Source organism: Leptonychotes weddellii, chromosome 5, assembly GCF_054177405.1.
Source record: "Leptonychotes weddellii isolate Sample4059 chromosome 5, ASM5417740v2, whole genome shotgun sequence".
Taxonomy (NCBI): Eukaryota; Metazoa; Chordata; class Mammalia; order Carnivora; family Phocidae; genus Leptonychotes; species Leptonychotes weddellii.
Window position 1 is genome coordinate 67,799,144 of NC_138373.1, and position 25,613 is coordinate 67,824,756.

General features: G+C 42.9%; 1 protein-coding gene and 1 pseudogene across 3 annotated transcripts in view; both read right to left on the minus strand.

The window, feature by feature from the left end:
- Positions 1 to 258: 258 nt before the first annotated feature.
- LOC145721704 (ELKS/Rab6-interacting/CAST family member 1-like) overlaps positions 259 to 25,613 on the minus strand; it is an 88,812-nt gene continuing 63,457 nt past the window's right edge. For 2 of the 3 annotated variants that reach the window (XM_081821001.1, XM_081821000.1), the window contains one exon: positions 259 to 5,827. In XM_081821001.1, the coding sequence (XP_081677127.1) occupies positions 5,690 to 5,827 (138 nt within the window). In that variant the 3' untranslated portion in view covers positions 259 to 5,689. Of the gene's footprint in view, positions 5,828 to 24,473; positions 24,550 to 25,613 lie in introns of all 3 variants that reach the window. The other variant, XM_081821002.1, reaches the window with a different exon arrangement.
- On the minus strand, positions 18,985 to 19,692 carry LOC102748166 (high mobility group protein B3 pseudogene; annotated as a pseudogene).

Below are 25,613 nucleotides of genomic sequence, written 5' to 3' on the forward strand. Positions count from 1 at the left end.
CACTGACTTTGAAAAGCAATTAAGGGGGCTGGCCGACTCCTCTCTCCGAGGACATCACCCCACCAGGCCCCTCACGGCTGAGCCCAGCCTTGGCTCCCCCGTCCCTGCCTTAACCCCAGGACATGGCGGGTTCCTGGCTCACCTACCACGGCGTTAATCTCTTGGAGGCCGCTGGCTTCTCCCTGCTTTTCTGGCATTGGAAGACTCATCTCACTTGGCTTATCAGACTGGTTGAGACTCAAAGAAAGACACAGCACACAATTTTTAAATAACTTTATAATTTCCTGATGGATTTAGTTTGTGAATAAAAAAGAAAAAAATGGACAAAGTGTTTACAATAATTATCAAGGCAAAGTTGACTCTAACACAATTTCTTTGTAATGTCATTATCCTGTCGGTACCACGACTCCGGCCGTCACACACACACACATGCACGCACGCACGCACGCACGCGGTTGAAGGCAGCGGGTGCATTTGCATCACAGACACCATCATAGCGGCTGCTACTGTCAGCACAAGGAACTCAAGCTAGAAGGAGTCGGTGCCCAGGGCCCCTCAGCTCCTCTCACTAGAGCGCAGCACTTGTCTTCCGGGGCAGAGGGGAGCAGATCCCGGGGAGACGTCGGGTCTCCACCCTGGACAGCCCGGGGCGCTCGGCAGGGTCCCCGGCCAGTGGGCTAGACCTGCGTGGGCAGCCCGGCCAGAACGGGAAGGGGGTGGCCCTCGGGTAGGTCTGGCTGCATCAGGGCATGAATGCAATACTGGTGTGGCGTGCAAGCAAGGGCTGGGCCCGGAGTGCTTGCGCTGGCCCAGGGGGGAATTCTCTGGCTTCGGCAGGGATCCCGTCCTTTCCTGACCATGGCATCTCTGGGGCCGAGAGAGACAGCCTGGGCCTGGGAGATGTAGGCTCTAAAAAGCTTAAAGGGAAAGAACCTGGGGCCTGAAGCCAGAAGGAACTGAGATCTGAGTACAGTTCATTGGCCTGGATTGCGGGCTCCAGGCTGGCCCGCGCTTGGCCGTGCTGGATGGGTCACTGGATGATATAGCACCAAGTGGGCAGGAGAGAGGGTCTGCGGCCCGCACAGGGCTGCCGCCGGCTGTGGGGCTTCAGAGCCAAGCCCGGGTTACCACACAGTATTAGGCACGCTGAGCTGGGACCAAGGTGGGTTTGAGGGTGGTTATGGGGTCACAAACTTTGAAACCTCTACCCAGAGGTCCTGAGGATGTAGAGGAGATCTCTGGCACAGGTGGGGACCCTCTGAGCCCCAGATTCCAATTCCTTTGACTCAGCAGTTGTCTCTTTCACTACCTGGAGGGTGGCCACTGGTGCTTCCCAAGGGACTAGCCCAGCTGCCACCTCGGCCAACTTGGGGGAGGTGGGGGAGGAGTTCGGCTGCCCCGTAGCTTGAATTCCTTTATTAACATGATATCGTTTTGCATTTCTTAAAACGCAGCTCGTTAACTTTTCAGTTCTACAAACTACTTTTTAATATCTTAATAATCTCAACAATGGCCACAATGTAACTGCCCCAATGCTCTGAACCACACAGACAATATCGACAAGCAGAGAAACAAAAGAGGATGTGGGATGGGACAAAAACCCGCTCCCCCCAAATCAATCCCTAAAACCACCTTTCCCCCAAGAGTCAGGAGGAGAAATACTTACAAGAGGGTCACAGCACTCGCCAAACACATTGGAAAAAATCAGGAGACACTTGGTTACAGTTTTGACACTAAAAAGTTTGGAAACAGTTTTTGCTTAAAAAGAGTAAGTAAAGACAGCCATTTTGTTCAGAAGGATGTCCCTGTACTGTGTGTGTGTTTTTTTCTTGCCCAAACATTCCTTTAGTCCACGTGGGGAAAACTCCAGATTCTTTTTAAAGCATTTCTTTGACCAGTTCAAGTCGCTGTCCTGAGAGGCCCAGGGACTGGCAGTGATGGACAGGTTGGCCTTGCAGGCTTGGCAAAGGGCAGCAGGCTCTGCTGCGTCTACTCTGTCCTCGTCTGCTTTTCCATAGCTCTGAACTCTTGTGGGTGGCAGGTGAGGCTGGGGAGGCAGACATGGAAGTTACTGATATTACGGCCACAGGGCCCACTGTGACTCAGGAAGGGCTGTGGGAGGGTCACATTCTATGTGGCACCATATTCCTTGATTTGCTCTTTCCTCAGAAGCCCCCAAGGGTAGCCAGTGGGTCTGTGCCTCACAACTGGGGTCAAAGGGGAGGGCAGGATGGTTCTGGGATCAGCAGGACTCTCTAGCAGCAAGTCTAAGTGCCAATCCTGAACGTCATAGGGGAGGGATTAGCTCACCAGTTGACTAAAACTTTGTGATGACTTCCTCCTCCTCTTCTCTCTGAGGAGTGGGTGAGCCAACGAACTCCTCGTGGAAAACCAAACAGACTTTTATTGACAAAAGGCGCCAAGTCACACCGTCACTACCGACCCTGAAGGCAGTCTTGGGTCCCATCTGCTTTACTAGCATTTCTGAAGATCAAGTGTGAGGAAGAGAGAGAAGCATTTAGCTCTTCATTAGACTATAAGGTACCAGGTTAAAGGTTAGAGCTGAGATGAATTTGGGGATTCCTGTTCATATTTCTTAATATATTAAATCCCATTTAAAATCTTTTCCATTTCAAATGGTATCCAGGTCCTTGTAAATCTCAATTCAGATACTTCACCAAGAACTCAATGAGTACCTGGGATAGAGGTATATGAGAAGATGAGAAGAATCACATTGTATTTTGTCAGTCATGAGCCCCACATTAGATTCTACACACTCTTCTTCCTGTCCCCTTTTATGATGACCTTGATTTGGGGTACAGATCTTTAGGTGCTAAGGGGAAACTAGACCTGCCAATGGAATGGATGAATTTGGTGAATCTAATAGGCAACCTGCAGTGAGTTTTCAAGGCTATAGACCTTCCCCAGCAGCTGAGTGACCTTGTGAAAATGAACACCAGAAGATGCAATGGTAAGTCTTTGTGTGATGGGAATTGCGCATTTAGTAAAAGTTGGCTCGATGAATGATCTCAACTCAATAAGATACTCTAAGTGCTAGACATTGTATTAATTTTGCCCTTGTAATATAAGGTCAGGTCATGTTTGCTATTAAAGTTTAGCCAGAACCTACTTTCATCTAGAACCAGAGAGTCCTCAGAACCATTTGAGGTGCTAGGATGACCACCCAAGAGGAATCAAGGAGATTCATAGAGACCAGACAGATGATGTTTGTCCAGAAATTTTTCTTCTCAGAAGCACCTGTCCAGAGGACTTCCAGGGGAAGCAACAGGAGGAGTTGAAAGGAAAAGGGGAAGAAAGGAGGTGCAGTGAGAGTCACACACCCAGGGGGCAAGCGTGGCAGGTACCATATTTGAGAGCAGAGACAGAATGAGCGGGACCCGGGGAGACCTGCTTGCTGCCCCCACCCCCCCCCACCTGCTAGAGGGTAGCAGCCGGGGCCAGGCACGGCCTCTGCTCCTGCCTGCTCTGTGCAGGTCCTGTCAAGGGTGTCCTCATCCCTCAGTTCTCTGCATTATGATAAAGTGAGATTCTAATACTCCAGGCCTAAGATACGGGGGGCTTTCTACATCACTTACAGGCAGTGCAAGAAATACATGGAATTGAAGTGACTGACCACAAACCACCACGACTAACTATGTAACCCCTCCATCTCCCATCTTGCCTGCTTCTGGCCGGCCAGGCTATCAGGAAGCATCTCAGTAAGAAGTTTATGAGCAGAGCCCATTTAAACCTTCGACACAAAACATTCTACAGCTTCTCACAGGAGAGGCTGTTTTACACCAGCAGGGAATCCGGGCAGCTGCAGATATGACCCTATTAAGTTAAGGGGACAGTCAAGGGTTGCCGGTGGGAAGATACCAGACTGACAGCCGTGGTGACTTTCCAGGCAGCATCAGATTCTCTGGGTGAGTAACTGGGGAGGGGGAAAGAGGAAAATGCAAGACAAAAACATTTAGCCCAGCAACTCTTATCAGAAGATGTGAGTGTCTGGTGGGCGTCTGGCCGGAGAGGTGGTCAAAGGGCTAGATTTGGGTGAAGTGGTCTCTTTCTTGGTGCCTGGTTATTTATGACTGGCACTGTCTAAGCTTGGGAAGAATGCCGTTCAAAATGCCAATACCTTCAACTGGATTTGCAACTTTAGGGTCCATTTTCTGATCTGCGACACGGAGCTGGCCAAGTTCCACGTGGTGTGCACAGATGTGTTAAGAAAACACCATCTGCGGCTGTAGCCCCCCTAAACACTACACCCTTGCGGGGTAACAACAACCACAAAAATCCTGAACCACCAAATAAGATCCTGCAGGCAAGTAAGTGACTCAGCCCCCCGCAAGGGTGATGAGCCCCCTCATCAATTCCATTATAATGAGAAATGAGAAAGGCTCATTTGTGAAAGATTCATCTGGAAAAGAGAACTTCTACTAAGATAGAAGGAGCGGGGAGGGGAAGGGTATGCCTTTGACTGCTTTGACTCAACCAGGTTATGTCTCAGAGAGTCCTTCGCATTTCTCCCTCACTGAAAAGAGACTTTTGTCAAGGATGGGTACCCAACAGTGACTTGCACACAGTGGGCATTTCATAAATATTCTCTGAATGAAAGAATGGAGGAAGGAATGTGTGTGGGATGAGAAACATTCATTTGTGCCAGAAGGAGGTTCCAGACAATGCTCGAGGCTATGGTTCTGGGAGTGCACATCAAGAGTAAAGCTAAACAGGAGGGAGGTGGGTGGAACATGGGTGGTGGGAAGGCAGAAGCATTCTTTTGGGGCTCAGGGGCCTAGAATGCCAATGAAGATGTGTAGGAGAAACCAGCCTGGCCCCAGGGAACTTCTACAGAAGCAGAGCTGTAGGTGGTGACAGCAGGGCCTCATGTCAAACCCTTCTTCTCTTTCAGATCCAGATGTATCATCTGACAACCTAAGTATAATAAGGTCAAAGGTCTTAAGCAAGAGGGACCCGGGGGAGAACTGTCCACACCATCCTCTTGTTAACTGGTTGAGAAGAGCAAGGATGAGTGAGACAGAGAGGGCTGGGTAAAGACTCCAAACTCACTAAGCCATCATGAGGCCTGCTTGCAGCTCCCCTGCATAAAACATTACACGTGAAAGTAAGCAAAAGAGACAGTAAAAAGAAGAGTCAATTTCTCTTTGTCCCTGTTCTCTCTTTTCCCCCCTCTTTTTAAGATTTTTTTTTTACCCTTTTAGGAGAAAGCACCTGTTGCGATATTAGAACACTCAGCTCTCTAGTCCATTGGGAAGTTTCTTTCAAAATGTTGAACTCCAAGGAGATTCCAGGTTTAGTTCTCATGTCAAGGGCAGAAGGAAGAAGGGCTCTCCACTCCATGTCCCTCTGTAAGGGCAGAACCACCAGCTTCCACAGTTCTCCACTGCTGATGACTGGATGGCAGTTCTTCATGGAAACCTGGCCACTTACCCACCCTGGACATCAGGAAAATTAGTGTAGAGACAATATCCAAAGTCGAAAGGCAGAGTTAAGATGTCCAGCTGTAGAAAGGGTGCTGGAATCACACTCAAAGGACCAACCAAGATAGGATAGAGTTTGTAGTTTTTTTTTGGGTGCCAGGAAGTTTCTGGGTGCCCGTTCCTTACAGCTCTTCTTTCTTGACTCCTGGATTTATTCCAGCAGGCTGCTGGGCTCCCACAGAGCAGGGTCAGGATGACTCTTCCAATGCATTGACCACTTGCTCCAGGATATCGGGACAGTGATCTGCTATCTGCTGGAGAATGGCATTGGCAAACTCCTGTAGCTCTGCATTGTCCCGTTCACCTTTTTCTAACTCATCCTGAAGCTGAAAGGGAAAGGAAGATGGATTTCAGATAAAATAAAATGATGCTGTTCGCACTGGGTTAACTGTTATTGCTCATGAGTAAGGAAATGGCATTTCCAACAACATGGCTGAACCCAGAGGGCATTATGCTAAGTGAAGTAAACCAGAAAGACAAATACTGCATGGTATCACTTCTAAGTGGAAGGGGGGTGGGGGGAAAAGACACACTCACAGAAACACAAAGTAGAATAGTAGCTACCAAGGGCGGGGGGAGTGGGGGAAATGGGGACAGGTTGGTAAAGGGGTACAAACTTTCAGTTATAACATGAATAAGGTCTGAAGATCTAATGTATAATATGATGACTACAGCTGATAACATTGTACTGTATAATTAAATATGCTAAGAGAGGGGCGCCTGGGTGGCTCAGTTGGTTGAGCGTCTGACTCTTGGTTTCAGCTCAGGTCATGATCTCAGTGTCGTGGGATCGAGTCCCGCATCGGGCTCTGCACTGCCGAGCATGGAGCCTGTTTGGGATTCTCTCTCTTCCTCTCCCTCTGCCCCTCTCCCCACCTAAAAAAATAAATAAATAGGCTAAGAGAGTAAAACTGAAATGTTCTCATAAGGGAAAAAAAAGGAGCTATGTGAGAGGACAGATGCATTACCTCGACTCTGGGGATCTTCACAATGTGTACCAAACCATCATGTTGTACACTTACTATGTCAGTTTTATTTGTCAATCAAACCTTAATAAAGCTGGAAATGAAAAAAGAAATGACCAAAAAAAGGAGAGGTACTTTCTATGGGAAGTCTTCCTGCATCAAAGTTCCCAAGCAGGAAGGGGTCCAAGTTAACATCGAGTGTTTGCTCGTGAAGGGGTGACTAGTCCAAGTCCCAAAGGGGGTAAGCCAGCACCAGTGCTCTCACGTCAGGGAGAATGTTCTCTCCACTGTGTCACAATATCACACCCCTGCCCAGCAGGGGAGAGGGGCACACGCATGATCTCAGATGGATCTTCATCTTGCATAATGGTCCTCTGTCCTAGGGAAACATATTTAAAAGACCTTTCCCTTTTGCTATAAACCATTTTTATTCAGTATGTTAGACTACCTGCTAATTTAGGCCTGCTAATTGAGTTAAAGAGATTACTCTGAGAAACACATAAGATAGTCCTCTGTTTAGGAGTAAGTATAATTCTAACTTCCTATTGTTTCAAACGCTCTCTTGGACATTCCTTCAAGCATTAAGCCAGCATTTACCGAGGGCATCCTGTGTGCTCGGTGCTGAAAGATGAATGCATTTGGTCTTTGCCCCGAGATCCATGTAGGTTAATGGAAGAGACAAACACATGCACAGATAATTAGTTACCACAAGCGAGGCCTGAACGCATGCTACAGGGGAAGACCTAAGAATGACAGCTGCATCCTGGACGGGTCTGGGCAGATGTTACTACAGGCAGTATATGATGTGGATCCTGAGAGCTGCAGAGGAGTTTGTGGGGAGATCAAAGAAGAGGCTTTCAAGCAGACAAAAGAAATGCAGATGCGCAGAGCTATGAAGGGGCTTGGCACAGACCTCGGGAAGACGGAACCTTTCAGTGCGGTGGGAGCGTAAGCTAAGGGGACTGCGTAGAGAATGACAGGAAATGAAGCTGAAGAGGCAGACTGGGGCCAGACTGTGGATGGAGAGCTAAGCAGTTCAGATCTAATCTGGTTAAAAAACAACAAACAAAAAAGGAACTCTAAGAGCTCTTAAACAGTGCAGTGACATGATCAGCTTCATGTTCTCGGAAGAGAACTGTGAAGATAAAAACACGTTAGACTGAGTGGAAGGAAGAATCAGCCAAGGGAGGTTACTGTGGCAAGCCCGGGGCCATGGGGCAGGGCCAGGGGACACGGGGGGCAAAAGATGGGCGTGAGACTTCCTCAAGGTAGAACTGACTGATAGGAGGTGAAGTTCAATGAGAGGGGATGGAGGATCATTTTGACAGCTCTAGCTGAGGACAGTAAGCAAATAAGACTGAAAGTACAGGAGGCAGAGCAGGTTTTTAGGAAAGCAGAGAGATTAAAAACTGAGTTTCCAGTGTATTAAGGATGCAGGTTCTGGAGTTAGGCTGCCTGGGTTTCAATGTCAGCTGTGGCACTTACCAGTTTGTATGACCTGGACCTCTCTGAGCCTCAGTTTTCTCATTTATAAAATGGGCCAATACATTTATAGGGCTGTTTTAAGGATTTAATGAGATATTCATATAAAGTGCAGTACAATGCTTGACACACAGAAAATGTTTGATAAATGTTAGATGTTGTTATAATTATTGCTAAATTGGTTAAGATTACCTTGACAGAGCATGTCGATTAAAGAGCAAACAGAACCAAGTTTTAATTGCACCGCTGACAGAATCTACATGCTGTGAGCCAAGAATGAGCATGCTGCTTCTTCGAATATATCAAAGCACTGGGAACAGATTTTGCAATCTTCTTTCTGTTAAATGTTGACGAAGACCTCAGGACATGCAAGGACCAGATATAGACTACACTAAGTCTTGACGCATTTCAAGGTCTGGCTGTGTCATATGAATGTGAATCTCTGAAATGGGGAAACCAAAGAAACCAGGTGCCTTTTAAATCCAGCTGCAGAGAATATAGCCCGGAGAGACTGCTAGGCGAGGAGGCTGTGACTCTCACATCTCTTGAACGGAACTGAAGTCAACTGCGCAGGGTAACGGAGGGGGCTGTATGGTTGTACGGCCTCCGTTTCCCCACCTCAGTCCTTCCCAGGAACATTCCAGACATCTTCGGGTTATATTCTGAGCCAGGTATCTGCACTTCACTTTCTACAACTCACATATTTATTTCCTGTGAAACATTTTTTATTCCCATTTGGTTTCTGTTTAAGTAATCATGAAGTTACTAATAGATATATTTTAGTTCAGTATTTTTTTTTTTACTAATTTAAAAAGTATTACACACACATTGTAGAAAATTTGGAAAACAAAAACCAGGAAAAAAAATCAACTATAATACTAGCATCAGGAGATAACCACTGCTACATATTTTTTGTATATTCTTTGAGATGTTGTTTTATTATATATATACGTAATTTTAGAAACAAAATGGCAATGACAGTATATAGATTATTTGTGAACTGATTTTGTTTTCACCTAAAAATATACCACAAATACGTTTCCAAACCAAATCCCAAAGGCTCTTTCAGAGCTTGATGATTAATTCTAAATTTATCCATATATATAACAGGAGCCAAGAAAATATTTGAAAGGAAGAAAAATGATGTGTGGACTGGCTTATCAGATTATAAAACATACTGCAAAAAGACACTAATTAGAAGAGTATTGTGCTGATAAAATTAGATCACTGGATTTAGAATCTGATCAGGAGGCATTTGAAATCAATGAATTGTATTAGGTCAACTGGGCCTAGCTGTGGTTGGATTCCTGCTCATACCATATATAAACATAAATTTAAAATTACCTAAAGATCTAGATTTAAAAATTATACTGCAGATACATGTTCTTCTAATGCACACACAAAAAACATTCTCCAGGACAGATCATATGTAAGGCCTTAAAATGAATCTTAATAAATTTAAGATTGAAATCACATCAAGCATGTTTTCCAACCACAATGGTATGAAACTAGAAATCAGTTATAAAAAGAACAGAAAAATTCACAAATATTTGGAGATTAAACAACATGTGACTGAAAAATCAATGGGTCAAGAAAGAAATCAAAAGAGAGATCAGGGGCGCCTGGGTGGCTCAGTTGGTTGAGCGACTGCCTTCAGCTCAGGTCGTGATCCTGGAGTCCCGGGATCGAGTCCCGGAATCGAGTCCCGCATCGGGCTCCCTGCTCAGCAGGGGGTCTGCTTCTCCATCTGACCCTCTTCCCTCTCGTGCTCTCTGTCTCTCATTCTCTCTCTCAAATAAATAAATAAAATCTTTAAAAAAAAAAAAGAGAGATCAAAAAATGCCTTGGGACAAATAAAAATGTAAATACAATATACCAAATCTATGGGATACAGTAAAAGCATTTTAAAGAAAGATTTATTTATTTATTTGAGAGAGAGGGGAAAGAGGGGCAGAAGGAGAGGGAGAGAGAGAATCTCAAGCAGACTCCCCACTGAGCATGGAGCCCAACACAGGGCTTGATCCCACAACCCTGAGATCATGACCTGAGCCAAAGTCAAGAGTCGGATGCTTAACTGACTGAGCCACCCAGGTGCCCCTAACAGCAGCTCATAGTGATAGATGCCTACAGTAAGAAGCAAGAAAGAGCTCAACCTAACTTTATACCTCAAGGAACTAGAAAAAAAAGCCCAAAGTTAGTAGAAGGAACAAAATAACAAAGATGAGAGTGGAAATGAATGAAATAGAGACTAAAAAGACAACAGAAAAAGTCAATGAAACTAAGAGCTGGTTTTTTGAAAAGATAAACAAAATAGACAAACCTTTAGCTAAACTTACCAAGAAAAAAAGCAAAAGAATGCAAATACATAAAATCAGAAGTGAAAGAAGAGCTGTTACAACTTATACCAGAGAAATACAAAGAATCAAAAAAGACTACTATGAAAAACTATATGCCAACAAATTGGACAACCTAGTAGAAATGGATAAATTCCTAGAAACACACAACCTACCAAAACTGCATCATGAAGAAACAAAAAATCTGAACGTATTCTTAGCAAGGGAACTGAATCATTAATCATTAATCAACCTTCCAACAAACAGAAGTCCAAGACCAGATGACTTCATCACTGGTGAATTCTACCAAACATTTAAAGAAGAATTAATACCAATCCTTCTCAAACTCTTCCAAAAAACAGAAGAGGAGGGATACTCCCAGACTCATTTTACAGGGCTAGTATTGCTCTGATACCAAAACTAGAAAAGGACAACACAAAGAAAGAAAATTGCAGGCCAATATCCCTGATTAACATAGATGCAAAGATCCTCAATGAAATATTAGCAAACTGCATTTAATACTTCATTAAAAGGATCATACGCCATGATCAAGTGGGATTTATTCCAAGGATGCAAGGATGCTTCAACATCTGTAAATCAATAAATATGATACACCACTGTAACAAAATGAAGAATAAAAGTCATATCATCTCAACAGATGTAGGAAAAGCACTTGACAAAATTCAACATCCATTTATGATAACAACTCTCAACAAAGAGAGTACAGAGTGAAGATACCTCGACATAAACTAAAGGGAAAAAAGACAAAAGGACAAGTACTGGTATCCATGTATTATGAAAGTGGTACTACAAGCCTAATAACAGAGAAATGGGCACAGGATATGAACAAAAAATTCACTGAAGAAATACAAATGGCTAATAAGCACATAAAAATGTTCAATTTCATTTGTAATTAAAGGAATACAGATTAAACAAGATAGGGTTTTGTTCCCCCTATCACACTGGCAAAAGTTTCCGAAAGACTGTTAACAACCACTGTTGGGGAAGTGGGTACTCTTATACTACTGTGGGAATATAGTGAGCAATTTGGTCTCATCAACCGAAGTTAAACACAAATATCCTCTGACCAAATAATTCCACTTTTAAGAGTATATTCTATAAAAATACCAGTAAGAAATTCAAGAATGTATACACAAGTTTGTTTATCAAGACAATCTGTAAGAAAAAAATTTATTAACAACCTCAGTGTCAAACAAGAAGTGAGAGAGATCGATATGTTCGGAGATCCATCCATCCATCCAAAATATATATAAAGAGAAATCCAAAACTATTAAAGAATGGCTAGTTTGAATGGATGAAAGGGCTTTCAATTTTACTGCTTTTTAAAAAAATTTTTTAAAAGATTTTATTTATTATTTGGGGGAGAGAGAGAGAGAATACAAGCAGGGGGAGCGGCAGGCAGGGGGAGAGGGAGAAGCAGAGTCCCCACGGAGCAGGCAGCCCGATGCAGGGCTCGATCCCAGGACCCTGGGATCATGACCTGAGCCGGAGGCAGACATTTAACCGACTGAGCTACCCAGGCGCCCCTGTTTTTTTTTTTAAACTGAAGTATAGTTGACACACAATATTACATTAGTTTCAGGTGTACAATATAGTGATTTAACAAACCTATATGTTATACTATGCTCACCACAAGTGTAGCTCCCATCTGTCACCATACAACACTGTTACAATACCATCAACTATATTCTCTATGCTGTACCTTTTATCTTCATGACTTATTCATTCCATAACTGGAAGCCTGTATTTCCCGCTTCCCTTCATCCATTTTGCCCAGCCGCTTACCCCATTCCCCTCTGGCAACCACCAGCTCATTGTCTGTATTTATGGGTCTGTTTCTGCTTTTTGTTTATTCATCATTTGTTTTGTTTTTTAGATTCCACATGTAAGTGAAATCATATGGTATTTGTCTTTCTCTGTCTGACTTACTTCACTTTGCATAATACCCTCTAGGTCCGTCCATATTGTTGAAAGTGGCAAGATCTCATTCCTTTTTTATGGCTGAGTAATATTCCAAAATATATACATATGTGTGTAGATACACCTGTCTGTCTGTCTCACATATAACATCTTCTTTATCCATTCCTCTACTGATAGTCACCTGGGTTAGCTTCCATAATTTGGCTAGTGTAAATAATGCTGCAATAAACATAGGAGTACATGTATCTTTTCTAATTAGTATTAATTTCATATTCTTTGGGTAAATGGCCAGTAGTGAAATTGCTGGACCATGCATTAGTCTATCTTTATTGTTTTGAGGAATTTCCGGTATTGTTTTCCACAGTGGCTGCACGGATTTACATTCCCGCCAAGAGTGCACAAGGGTTCCCTTTCCCCACATCCTCACCAACACTCTTAGCTCTTGTCTTTTTTATTCTAGCCATTCTGACAGGTGTGAGGTGATATCTCATCATGTCATCAGAGTTCTGATTTGCATTTCTCTAATGATCAGTGATGTTGAGCATCTTTTTATGTGTCTGGTGGCCATCTGTATGTCTTCTTTGGAAAAATACCTGTTCAAGTCCTCTGCCCATTTTTATTTTTTTTTAAAGATTTTATTTATTTGACAGACACAGCGAAAGAGGGAACACAAGCAGGCAGAGCGGCAGGCAGAGGGAGAAGCAGGCTTCCTGCTGAGCAGGGAGCCGGATGTGGGGCTCGATCCCAGGACCCTGTGATCATGACCTGAGCTGAAGGCAGATGCTTAATGACTGAGCCACCCAGGCGCCCCCTCTGCCCATTTTTAATTGTATTATTTGGAGGATTTTTTTTTTTTTTTGCTGTTGAGTGGTCTAAGTTCTTTATATATTTTGGATATTAACTTCTTACTGCATGTATCGGTTGCAAATATTTTCTCCCATTCAGCAGGTTACCTTTTTGTTTTACTAATGGTTTCTTTCACTGTGCAAAAGCTTTTTATTTTAGTGTAATCCCAATAGTTCATTTTTGTTTTTGTTTCCCTTGCCCGAGACAAATCTAGAAAAATGTGGCCAAGGGAAATGGCAAAAGAAATTACTGCCTATGTCTTCTCCTAGGATTTTTATGGTTTCAGGTCTCACATTCAGGTTTTTATTTATTTTTTTAAAGATTTTATTTATTTATTTGAGAGAGTGAGAAAGAGTACGAGCTGGGTTGGGGGGCGTGCAGAGGAAGAGGGAGAAGCAGACTCCCCACTGAGAGCAGTGAGCCCAATGCAGGGCTCAATCCTAGGACCCTGGGATCATGACCTGAGCTGAAGGCAGACGCTTAACCGACTGAGCCACCCAGGCGCCCCTTCCACATTCAGGTCTTTAATCCATTTTGTTTACTCTATATACTTCTGCATTGTTTGATTTCATACCGCAAGCAGCACTGAAATGATAAGAAATATGGATAAAAATATATAATATAAATATTCAAAGCTGCTATTAGAAAATGGTATTTGAAATAGTATGAGCTCACAAGGCACGGAGGAGGACATGTACTTGGCTGTTCGCTGAAGTTGAGGAATACAGGAATTACTGGGTCTTGACAGAAGCAGTACCAGTCTCTGAGGGTGACAAAAGGCCTTCGGGTTGGCTAGGCCTGGGCACTATCCTTCAGAGGACCCTCGTTCTGTTCAGTGGTTTCGGGGAAACCACACCCAGGGCACTGTGTTCCCTTTCAGGTACCTCATTACCCGAAAAATGGAGACAAACTGAAATAAGTTCAAAGGAAAATGGCAGGCATGACTAAGAAGCTGAAAGGATCATTTTATGAGGCAGGATTAGAAGAACTAAGTGTCAAACCTGAACTAACTGAACACTAAGGGGAGGGAACATGATTATGACCTACAAATGTCAGGAGGGTGTACGTGAGAAGCGGGAGGGGTGATTTAGCACTGGAGGAGAAAGGGCAACTAGAAGTGATAGAAAAAGATTAGGGGGGGCGCCTGGGTGGCTCAGTTGGTTAAGCGACTGCCTTCGGCTCAGGTCATGATCCTGGAGTCCCGGGATCGAGTCCCGCATCGGGCTCCCTGCTCAGCAGGGAGTCTGCTTCTCCCTCTGACCCTCCCCCCTCTCATGTGCTCTCTCTCTCTCGTTCTCTCTGTCTCAAATAAAAAAAAAAAATCTTTAAAAAAAAAAAAAAAAAAGAAAAAGATTAGGGGGGAAAAAACCAGAGGCAGACTGTAAGACTATGCTTTTTCCAAGGGCTAATGAATGATTTGCCTGGGAAAAGGTGTTTAAAAAGAGAAGGGATCAGAACAACCACAAAGTTTAGAGAAGGAAGTGTTCCTTCATTAGTTGGAGTTGCTTTCCATCTGGTGGGGCTTTCTCTGTTCTCCAGGGATTATGAGTGGTTTGCGTTTTATCTGCAAGCAATATTAGATGTGGGCATGGCTGAGCAGGGAGAGAGTTCATTGGCACCTGATCCCTTATATGCTAACGTTTCCTGTCTTGAAAAAAATCTTAGGGGCATCTGGGTGGCTCAGTCGTTAAGCGTCTGCCTTCAGCTCAGGTCATGATCCCAGGGTCCTGGGATCGAGCCCCGCATCAGGCTCCCTGCTCAGCGGGAAGCCTACTTCTCCCTCTCCCACTCCCCCTGCTGTGTTCCCTCTCTCACTGTGTCTCTGTCAAATAAATAAATAAAATCTTTAAAAAAAAAAAATCAAACACCTCAACTTTTCTTGTGAGACTGGAATTACATTTAAAATGAGGATTTTTATTTTGACTTTGAAATGCAAAGCTTTAGTCATTCTGAAGTCAAAGGAGTACAAGAATGTGTGAAAGAAAAAAAAAGCACTTAGGAAAGAAAGGCAATGTGAAGTAATCAAACTAAAAACACAGACAGATGTGTTACACAGCACAGGTGTGAAAACAAATCTTGAAATGTTTTTCATTTCATCAAAAACTCGTTATTTTAAAATATTTCTTTAGCATGTGCATCACATGTTAAAAAAAGGAAGTTTTTTGTATGGTATCAGTATGCAGCGGGTCCTATGGTTAAATTGGGAAAAGTGTGTTCTAGCTTCTGAAGTGTAATTTACCAGATCTCACTCAGGACATCCTTGTTCCCTCTACCCCTTGCCCACTGCCCATGCTCTGCCCCCTACTCAACTCTCACCTCCTCCCCAAAGAAAGGCCACTTTAGACTTAACATCAGAAAAGAATTTCTCCAAAAGTACAAACATGTAATATTTGGGATTCAACGAAAATGCTTATTATATCCTAGTGCAATAAATTAAATCCTTTTCTTGCCCTCTTTCCTTTCCTTGTTAAAGCTCCATATCCAAACCTAGTATATAAGACTGAGTAATCCAACAAGATCTTCCACTTCCTCTTCTCTCCCTTCTAATATCGGCAGGCTAATTCCACCACTACAAGTACTACAGTGGAAAATACTGTCTTCTTGGTTTACTTTCTTAAAGACACCATAATTACATATAGCACGTAAGTTTACACAATGCCCTCTCTAGATAAGGGAGATGCAATTCTCTGTGTATGTATTGAAAGCTCTGCATCTAAAGCAAACAACAACAAACGTAAAAACGCTTCCAAAGTAAAATAATTTCCACTAAACTGTAAGCTTTTTCTAGAACTTAAGCATTAAGTCCCTTATCTCAGCACCCTTGTTTCCTCCATATATAAAATCTCTACTACAAAATCTTCCTCAAGTCTCTCAGGCACCTTAAGATTAAGCCTTCGTTTAACTAAGATATTCTGGAAGAAGGGATTATCGGAATAATAGATGAGTAGGTATGCACAGTAGAGGAAAATACAAAGTAATATGCTCTGCTTAAAGAAATAGGGATTTGGGGCGCCTGGGTGGCTCAGTTGGTTAAGCGACTGCCTTCAGTTCAGGTCATGATCCTGGAGTCCCGGGATCGAGTCCCGGGATCGAGTCCCGCATCAGGCTCCCTGCTCGGCGGGGAGCCTGCTTCTCCCTCTGACCCTCCCTCCTCTCATGTGCTCTCTGTCTCTCTCATTCTCTCTGTCTCAAATAAATAAATAAAATCTTTAAAAAAAAAAAAAAGAAATAGGGATTTGAACATGTGGATTAGGGATGACTGTGAGGGCAGCAAGTCTTGCTGCTTCAAACATCCTGCGTGCGGGTTCTGTGCCATCGGTGACAAAGGGCACAGCGCCCGTACGGCTCAGTACTGTTCACTGTGTAAGCAACCAGGGCGTCTGAGGAAATTGTTACTAAGGTAATGCAGACGTGAAACACACTACCTCCAATAACCTCACAACACTCCTTGCTCCTAATTTCTTTTCCAGGCTAACTTGAGCCACCCTTCCATGTCCCTGTCCCTTTAGTTAACTCTGTGCTTCCAACCTCTCCTCTCCCTGGGTCTTTCACCATGGCTTCCAAGGGCACTCCCATCCCGAAACGACCTTTTGAATCTCACAAGCTAACACCAATTTTCCTTTCTCTTACCATCAAACATCTCAAAGGAATGGTTTACATTTGCTACCTCTGTTTCCTATTTCCCTCCTTAGCACCAAAAGAATTTACTTTTTGCTATTCACTGAAACTGCTCTCTCAAAAGGTTACTAAGCCAAGACCTTTCCATCGAAAATTATCAAACATCATTTAGAGAAATAAAAGGTATCTTAAATGGAGGAATGCAAGATGACCATGGATCATCAGACTCAACAGCATAAGGTGTTAATTCTGCCCAAACTAATCTACAGATTCAATACAGGCCAAATAAAAACTCTGGCAGGTGCGTGCACGTGTGCGTGTAAAATGACAAGCTAATTCAAGGCATAAGTGGAAATGTAAAGAGCCAAGAATAGCCAAGGTGATCTCAGAGAACAAAGTTATAAGAACATGAAGAACAATCATGAAGAAAAGTATTACTATAAAGCTATAGTTATGAACATAGCTTCTTAACTGGCACAAGAACAGGCATATAGACCAATGGAAGAGAGAAGGGAATCCAGAAAAATAGCCCAAACCTGGGAATAACTCAAATGTCCATCAATAACTAGGTGATAAATTGTGGTATATTCATTCATACAATGGAGTGACATATAGCAATGAGAACGAATGAACTATACCTATGTATATCATAATAGACACATTTCATAAACATGATGTTGAATGAAAGAAGCAAGATGCAAAAGAGTTCACACTGTATGATTCCAGGTATAAACAGTTAAAACACAGGTAAAACTGATCTCCAGTGTTAGAAGTCAGGTCACCCATGGAGGGTGGAGTAGTGCATGACAAGAGGCTTCTGGGGTGCTGGGAACTTTCTTGTCCCAGATGTTCATCACATGAGTGTGTAAAAACTCGTTGAGTTGCATCTTATCATCTGTGTATTTTTTTGCATGCATGTTATAAAGGAACACAAAAACCAAAACTGAACTTCAAGGATTCCCTAACAGCACAATTCAATGGCTTTAAGTGTCTTCAACCTGCTTGAGCTCTTCTGGGCTATTCTGATAACACCTCCTTCTAAAATCTCTCTTCCTGACTTTCTGGTTCTCCTCTGCCTGTCCTTGTATTTCTTCTCTGTCCTACTGCTGTTCTTTCTGCTTCCTCCCACACATGCAGGGGTTTCCGGGGCTCAAGGGGGGGCATTCCTCCGTTCTTCCTTTTTTGTCCTCTGCTGGGGTAACACTGTCTATATCTTTAGCTTTATAATAAAAACAGCAAGTAACTTATGGGTAATAAAAACAGCAAGTAACTTATGGGACATTTATTATGGGTCAGGTATTATTCTAAGTACCTTAGTGCATTAACACATTTAATCTACCTTCTTTGCCAATTTACTTCTTTTGAGATGGGTTTTTGTGGGTTTTTGGGGTCTGAATAACTTTTAGCATAGAAAGTTTCACACACATTCAAAAGAAAATAGTAAAATAACCCGTACGCGAGCTAAACTTAAGGATTATCAAGGTATGTCAATATAATTACATCACTAACTCCCTTCTCTCTCCGGAGTTTGACCCACATTTTTCAAATGCTTAATAAACACTTCTTTGTGAATGTTCCACTTACACATCAACTCATACTGTTCATACTGTTTAATAAATTGTTGTTTTCACTTAATTACTACAAATAGTTTTTCATGTGATTAAATATTCTTCTAAAACACAGTTTTTAAATGGGTCATACTGTAATCCGTTTTATGGATGTATTATAATTTAAATAATTCCATTATTAGAAATTCAGTTTGTTTTCAATTTTTCATTACTACAAATAGTAACAATGTTGCTTGCTAGTACATAAATCCTTGCATATTTATGACCATTTTCTTAAAATTCCTGGGTCAAAGTGTATATACCTCTTTAAGCTTCTGACATGTTACCAAACTATTCCAGAAGAGCTGTACTAATTTTCAGACTCTAGGCAATGAATAAGGGTGCTCATTACCCCACCTACACAAAATACTGGGGCAACACACACACACACACACACACCAAACTTGCTGATATGACAAGGCTATTTTCATTTGCAGTTCTTTGTAATTCTTTTCATTTGTAGTGAAGCCAAAAATTGAGGCCAAACATTTATAAATATATTTATTGGCCATTTCTTCTTCGGGAAATTCCTGTTAACACCCTTTCCAGGCTATGTTTCTTTTGGTTTAGTTTCTTCCTTGCTGATCTCCTGGTCACAGCCCTAACATAAACTCTCTTATTCTAGTATCTTTCGCTTATTGTAATAGCTTCACAAGTACGTCAACCTTGGTTTGTAAGAGCACTCTTTTTTTTTTTTTTTTCAGATCAACAGTTTTTTTTATTCATCCTCCTCCTCCTCCTCCTCTTCTTCCTCCTCGTCTTCTTCATCTTCCTCTTCCACCTTTTTCTGGGCAACTTTGGCGGGACCCTTTGCGCCATCAAACTTTCCTTTAGCTTATAGTCAGCGACATCCTTCTCATACTTCTCCTTCAGCTTTGCTGCCTTATTGTTGTAAGGCTGCTTTTCACTGTCACTTAAGTTATTCCACATCTCACCCAGCTTCTTTGCCACATCGCCAATAGAGATACCAGGGTTTGTAGATTTGATCTTGGGACGGAATTCTGAACAGAACAGGAAGAATCCAGACGGTGGCCTTTTGGGGGCATTAGGGTACTTCTTCTTCTTGCCTCCCTTAGCTGGTCCATAATCCTTCATTTCTCGATCATAGCGCACTTTATCTGCCTTTGCCATTTCATCAAATTTAGACTTCTCTTTCCCAGACATTGTCTTCCACCTCTCAGAGCACTTCTTGGAAAATTCTGCAAAATTGACAGGGACCTCTGGGTTTTTCTTCTTATGTTCCTCTCTGCACGTCTGCACAAAGAAGGCGTAAGCAGACATCTTGCCCTTTGGTTTCTTGGGATCACCTTTAGCCATCCTGACTGTATTGTTCGCTAGTCTGGGCAGCGCAGGGCACGACGCGCGGCTCAGTGCTCCCCAGCCTCGCGCTAGCTGCCTCCACGAGAGCCGCCTCAAGAGCACTCTTTCTGAAAACAGGTTGGATGAGGTTCCCTCCTCTTCTTCCAATATCTTAAATGATTTCCTACTTACAAAAGAGAGTCCAATCTGACTTCATCCTACTTTCCCAATTTCATCTCCTGGGATAGCCTTGCCATATGCATCTAGCCTCCCAGTATATGCCCTCATCTTTGCTTTTATTCTGATGTATTTCCCTCGTCCTAGAATGCGGACCATCTTCCCTCCTACACACCTCTCTTCCCTATGTTATTCATCCTTCATGACTGAGCGCAACGGTCTCTTCTCTGTGAAGCCTTCTCTGTTCAGAGGTAAATATTGCTAAAGTATTAATTTTGTCTTGTGTTTCAAGAGTTGGCGATTTGTTTAATTCCCCAACTCTTCTTCGAATTCCTTGACGGGTTCTTTTTTACATACCAGTGCTGCCTAGCAAAATACCTTGTCCAAAGCTGGCGATTGAGAAGTGACTGGAGTATAAAGCGAAGGAACATCCTAATTCTGGAGGGAAAACACTGAACTTTCCAAAGAGCTTTTCAAGATAAAATGTGAAGCATCTCAAAATCAAGACAGTGTGATGATGCAGACCTTACAGCAGGGCACATAAACTGTATACTGTGGCGTCTCACTTGGTTTAAAGTTCTCAAAAAATGGAATATGGGCCAAGTAAAGGATACTAAGGTGGTCTCTGGCAGGAATTTTCTGGCTTTGTCTGCTGAATGTTATTATAATGTATTCTGTTTTTAGTAGCTATTCCAGCCCTCTCTGAACTCAGAGTAGTAATATGATTTCTAGAGGGACTCGAGCCAAGCATCACAAATGCAAAAGCAACTCAATCTGAATGCTCAAAGCAACACACACTAGAAGTGTGTGAACACAAGGGAAGGAGAGAATGCTTCAGCCTCCACCACTGCTCAGGGGACAGGCAGACGGGAAGCTCAGAAAGAATCGAGGTATTTCAGAGATGATGTTCTACAACCTCACACCCATCCAAAATATTGTTATAAGAGGCTAGTTGTAAGGGAAGCCAATCGAGTTCCCTTCCTGCTTTCAATGTTAGGATGGTTCTAATGGTGTGAAGAATAATAAGGAACGTAGCTAGGCTGGATGGAGGAACAGAAGTACAGCTGAGGGAAAAAAAAATTAAAAAACAAAACAAAAGATGTACAGCTGAGGGATGGGCTGACTGGTTCAGGGAAATTGCCCCAGAACATTTACTGCTCAACACAGGTCATGATTTCAGAATACCTACCATATCTCTTCATAGCCAAGCAAAGGCATAGGGAGAGCGAACAGAAATTCACAAAATTAGACAGTCTTAAAGGAGAGAAAATAGCTTTATTTCAAGGTGAAGAGCTCTATTCACAGTCACAGGGGGGTGAGGTGAAAGAAGACAATGTATGGATGGATATGAAGAAAGGATATTGTTACAAGAGATGGAACTGAATGAATTCAGTTGTGGTTGGCAGTGACTCAGATTAATTCCTTTCTGAGATGGTTTTGCAGTGGGCAGGAAATTATACAGAGATGCTTAGTTTGGTCGAAGTAGAAAAGAATCTGAACTTGAGGTTTTTAATAGCTAGGTCCCAGGATGCATAGGCCATGAGGTCTGAGGTGGTAACTGGCATGGTAATTGGAGCCTTTCGGAGGTGATGGATCAAGCTGAAATGGTTCTCTATGCTGGCCAGATCGGGGCTAGAGCCCCCCAGCCCCAGTCAGCAGGCTGTGCAACCACATCTGCTTAGGAGGTATGAAGACATGAAAGAACTTCTGAGTTTGGATTTTCGAAAAACTAGAAAAAACTAGAATAAAATGAAATGCCTTTTGCCACAATATCTGTTGATAAAACATAAAATGCATGTGGTCAGAGGGAGCACATGGTGGGTATTTCTTGTCTAGTCATTTACTTTTCAGCAGGTATTTGGCCACTTTTTCACTCTGTAGAGTCCCTCTAGCATTTAGTACCAGGGAAAACTAAAGTTGCTCTTGAAATATTTGTCCCATGATTATTTCCCACAGATTAACTCCAAAATCCTTTCTTTCTTGGTATTTCAAGTCAGCTTGCAGCTTGAATCTCCTAGTTTTCTTCCTGAAGTCTCCATCTGCCCCAGTTGCTTGGCATGTTGAGCCTGAAGCAAAGCCACCACGGCCCTAGGCTCTGTGCAATGCTGAGTGGAAGTGGTCATGATCATGAGGTTGCTATGGGCCTTCTCCTCCCTAACTTGTAATGAACTCCTTTGTCAGGCAATGTCTGATTTTGTTTTCATAAGAAGGAAAGGCTAGGGGCGCCTGGGTGGCTCAGTCTGATGGTGGCCAACTCTTGATTTCGGCTGGGGTCATGGTCTCGGGGTCATGGGATTGAGCCCTGGAGTGCGCTCCACGCTCAGCACAAGTCTGCTTGTCCCTTTGCCTCCCCCGCTCCCCGTCTTCCCCTTCTGCCTTGCGCTGTCTCATGTTTTCTCTAATAAATAAAATCTTAAAAAAAAAAAAAAAAAGGAAGGAAAGACTATTTGTTGTCTTAGGCCAAAGAGTAAATAAGATGTTGCTGCTCTTCCAAGACGAATCTTAAACAAAATGGCATAATAAAAACAAGAGTTTAGCTCCATTCCACCAAGGGGACCTGTATATACATGACCCACACTCAAAATTCCACTGCTGAACAGTGTGATAGTCCAGTGATCTTCCCAAGAATCATTTGGTTTTATATTGCCAAAGGAACTTCCTCCTTTCATTCCCTCATGACAGAAGCATTAAGGTAGGAGGGAACCCCAGGTACTTAAGCCTCTCAAAGCAAGAAAATCAGGGCAACCCCTTCGGGTCCCCTCCCTCCTCGGGAGCTTTGTACTATTGCTTTGCTATCACTCAATAAACCTTGCTTTGCTGCCCCCCCCAAAAAGCAAGAAAATCATAAATTACTGTCTAGTATTTTCTAGTACTTTCAAGAGCATGTTATGCCTGGCACATAGTAGGTGCTCCCCAAATATTTATTGAATGAATGCATGCCATATGCCTTGGGATAGCTAGATTTCTCTATGTAATTTTTACCTTTAGTTTTCAAAGGTTAAAAAGAAAACAGTAACAAAAGCAACTCAGGAGCTGCTCTCTTCCTTAGCCGTGGCTCTGAAAATCCTGCAGTGCCCCACAGGCAGCTCCCCAGCTTGGACGGAAGTAAGTCATTAAGATTTTTAGTGAACCTGTATTAACACAAAGCCTGTACTTAGTTTTCTACACTAACACCCTCCCCGACAAAATATCAAACAGTAGAACTACTGATTCTGAACTTGAGAATCACAAACCTGGGAGGGAGCTAAGAACTACCAGTTCAATTCTCTAGCCCTGCAAGTCAGACAACCAAGGCCCAAGGAGGTACAGTGGCCAGCAGAGTTAGGACTGACTGAAGTGTTTGCCTCAGGAACACTTGTGTGTTATCCTTCAAGCCCAACCACTAAGTAGCTAGGGGCTCAAACTCTACTGTGTCCAGATGCAAAAGGTCTCCATAGAAAAGAGGAAGTCTCCCCTGCCTCAGATGAAAGTTCTACAAGAAATCTGGTCTTGCTAGCGAACTATCAGACCTCTTACAAGTTGTCATATTGGGGTGCCTGGGTGGCGCAGTTGGTTAGGCATCAACTTTTGGTTTCGGCTAAGGTCATAGTCTCAGGGTTGTGGGATCAAGCCCCACATTGGGCTCCACGCTTGGCACAAAGTCTACTTCAGATTCTCTCTCCCTCTGCCCCTCCTGCTCATGCTCTCTCTCTCTCTCTAAGGTAAATAAATAAATTTTAAAAAAATGTCAAATTGTTCATTGTTGCTTACTATTCTTTTCAAAGTTAGAGTCAGTCATGATTTTGTGAAAGGCAATAACTGAGAGGTCAAGTAACCCAGGTATAAGTGGTAAAATGAATTGGGGTCCCACAGATTTATGGGACCAAAACACATGTTGCTAGCACCCGCCACTCTAAAGTAATCTCCTTACATACAGCAGAGCTGGAACCAGGCAAGTACAATGATGTGACAATCCAGATTTAGACACTTATCTGTACATAAACCAGCACAAATTGCTGCTTTCTGAGAACTCTATTTTTTTTTGCAGATGTCACCAACATTTTAATTTCTAAGCTACTTATGTCTAGACGCCTCAAAAATGCTGGCTGCTGCTTTCCTGGCTAAAGCATTCTTCCCTTGCTGAGACAATCTAAGTGTTTTCTGTGTGGTATTCTGTACCTGTGAGAACCTCTCAGGTTACTGTCTTTCCTAAAAGACTGTATCTTGATATAGGTGTTATACCTTCTCGGAGCAAGTGAAGGAAGGGAGTGAACAGAGGAGTATGGCAAGAAAGCAGAAGACACGTCTGCAAAAGTTAAAAGTGGGAATAGAAAACCCCCATAAAACCCAAGATTTACATTGGTCTGTCTGGTCCCTGATACAAGAGAATGGGGAGTCATCTTTAGTGTAAGAATGTTCCTGGAACATCAAGGGAACTGTGACGTATCATCCCACTCAGAGAACAAGCCTATAGTTGATAACACTGTATTGTATAATTGAAATTTGCTGTGAGTAGAACTTAAAAAAAAAAAAAGGTAAATATGTGAGGTGATGGATGTGTTAATTAACTTCACGGCGGGGGGGGATCCTTCCACAATGTATATCAAGTCATCACATTGTACACTTTAAACATCTTAGAATTTTATTTGTCAATTTTACTTCAGTAAAGCTGAAAAGAACCAGCCAGTTACCCATCTGGGTGGGGTGCTCACATGAAGCACGTACCTGAGGCAGAGAGATGGATGGGATGGTCTCCACAAGGCTTTACCAGTCCAAAGACTTGCTGAAGTAGTACTTGAGACTTGAGAAAGTGTAGAGTGTTATAAACAAAGAACCATATTTTCCAGTTAGGCAGAATTTTAATATGGTTGCCTAAGTTGATTGGTAGTATCTCACATTATCTCTTAGAAATCTGTTAACTGACGTAAATAGAGACATTAAAATGAAGGGTCTGTCATTATCAAGATGGAGAAAAATTTCCCTCCTTGCCAAAAGGATCCATCAGAACAGCAGCAGAGTTCTGGGAATCGCAGACACAGACAGGCTAGCTAGCCAGCCCAGTGTATTTGGTTTGGCTCTCAGAAAAGAAAAGTGTCAAAAGGGAGAGGGTGAAAAAAAACCAAAACAAAACCCAAACAACTAATAAGAAATCTAAAGCTGAAACTGTCAGGGCGGTAAGAACAAGGCTTTGTTGCAGCTGAGATTTTAGTGCTAAACCAGCACAAAGCCTGATCCAGTTCCAGCTCATCTCTCTGGCCACGCAGGAAGAGAAGGAAATTTCCTCTACCACAGTGGTATATGTTCAATGCACACTCATGTCCAGGACTGCTGTGTGCTGTTTCCAGCACCTGGATCTGATTCTGGGGTAAGTGTGGCAGGGAGAGACTGGAAAGCCTCCCACAGGAAACTATGGATATTGCTTGAGTTTTTCTTTTTTTTTTTTTTTTTACTGACAACCTGATACATTCCCTGGGTGGTGTTTCCTGACTCCTCAGTGAGATGACAAAATGACCCTTGAGTGTGGTACGAGTTGCTGGCCCAGTAATTTAGAAGGGTCTTGGAAGGGGTGCCATTGCTGACCAAGGCTCTGGAGTCATGTGGGCTGTTCTCAGTGATTCCCCTGGGTACATATGGCCGTCTTATGGAGGACCATGAGCAGCTGTGAGGGGCAGGCTTAATGCAGCGATATAGTAAATCGGGTCTCATGTGACATGGAGAAGGTTGGGGATGAGGTAGGGGTCTGGAGTTGTTATGTAACTAATTTTGGATTGCTAAAGGGAAGAAAATACGTGATGTGATTCGAAAGTTCTTGGGGATGGTTGAGGTTGAAAGAAAAATAGTCCCATAGCCTTCTAATGCTCAGAA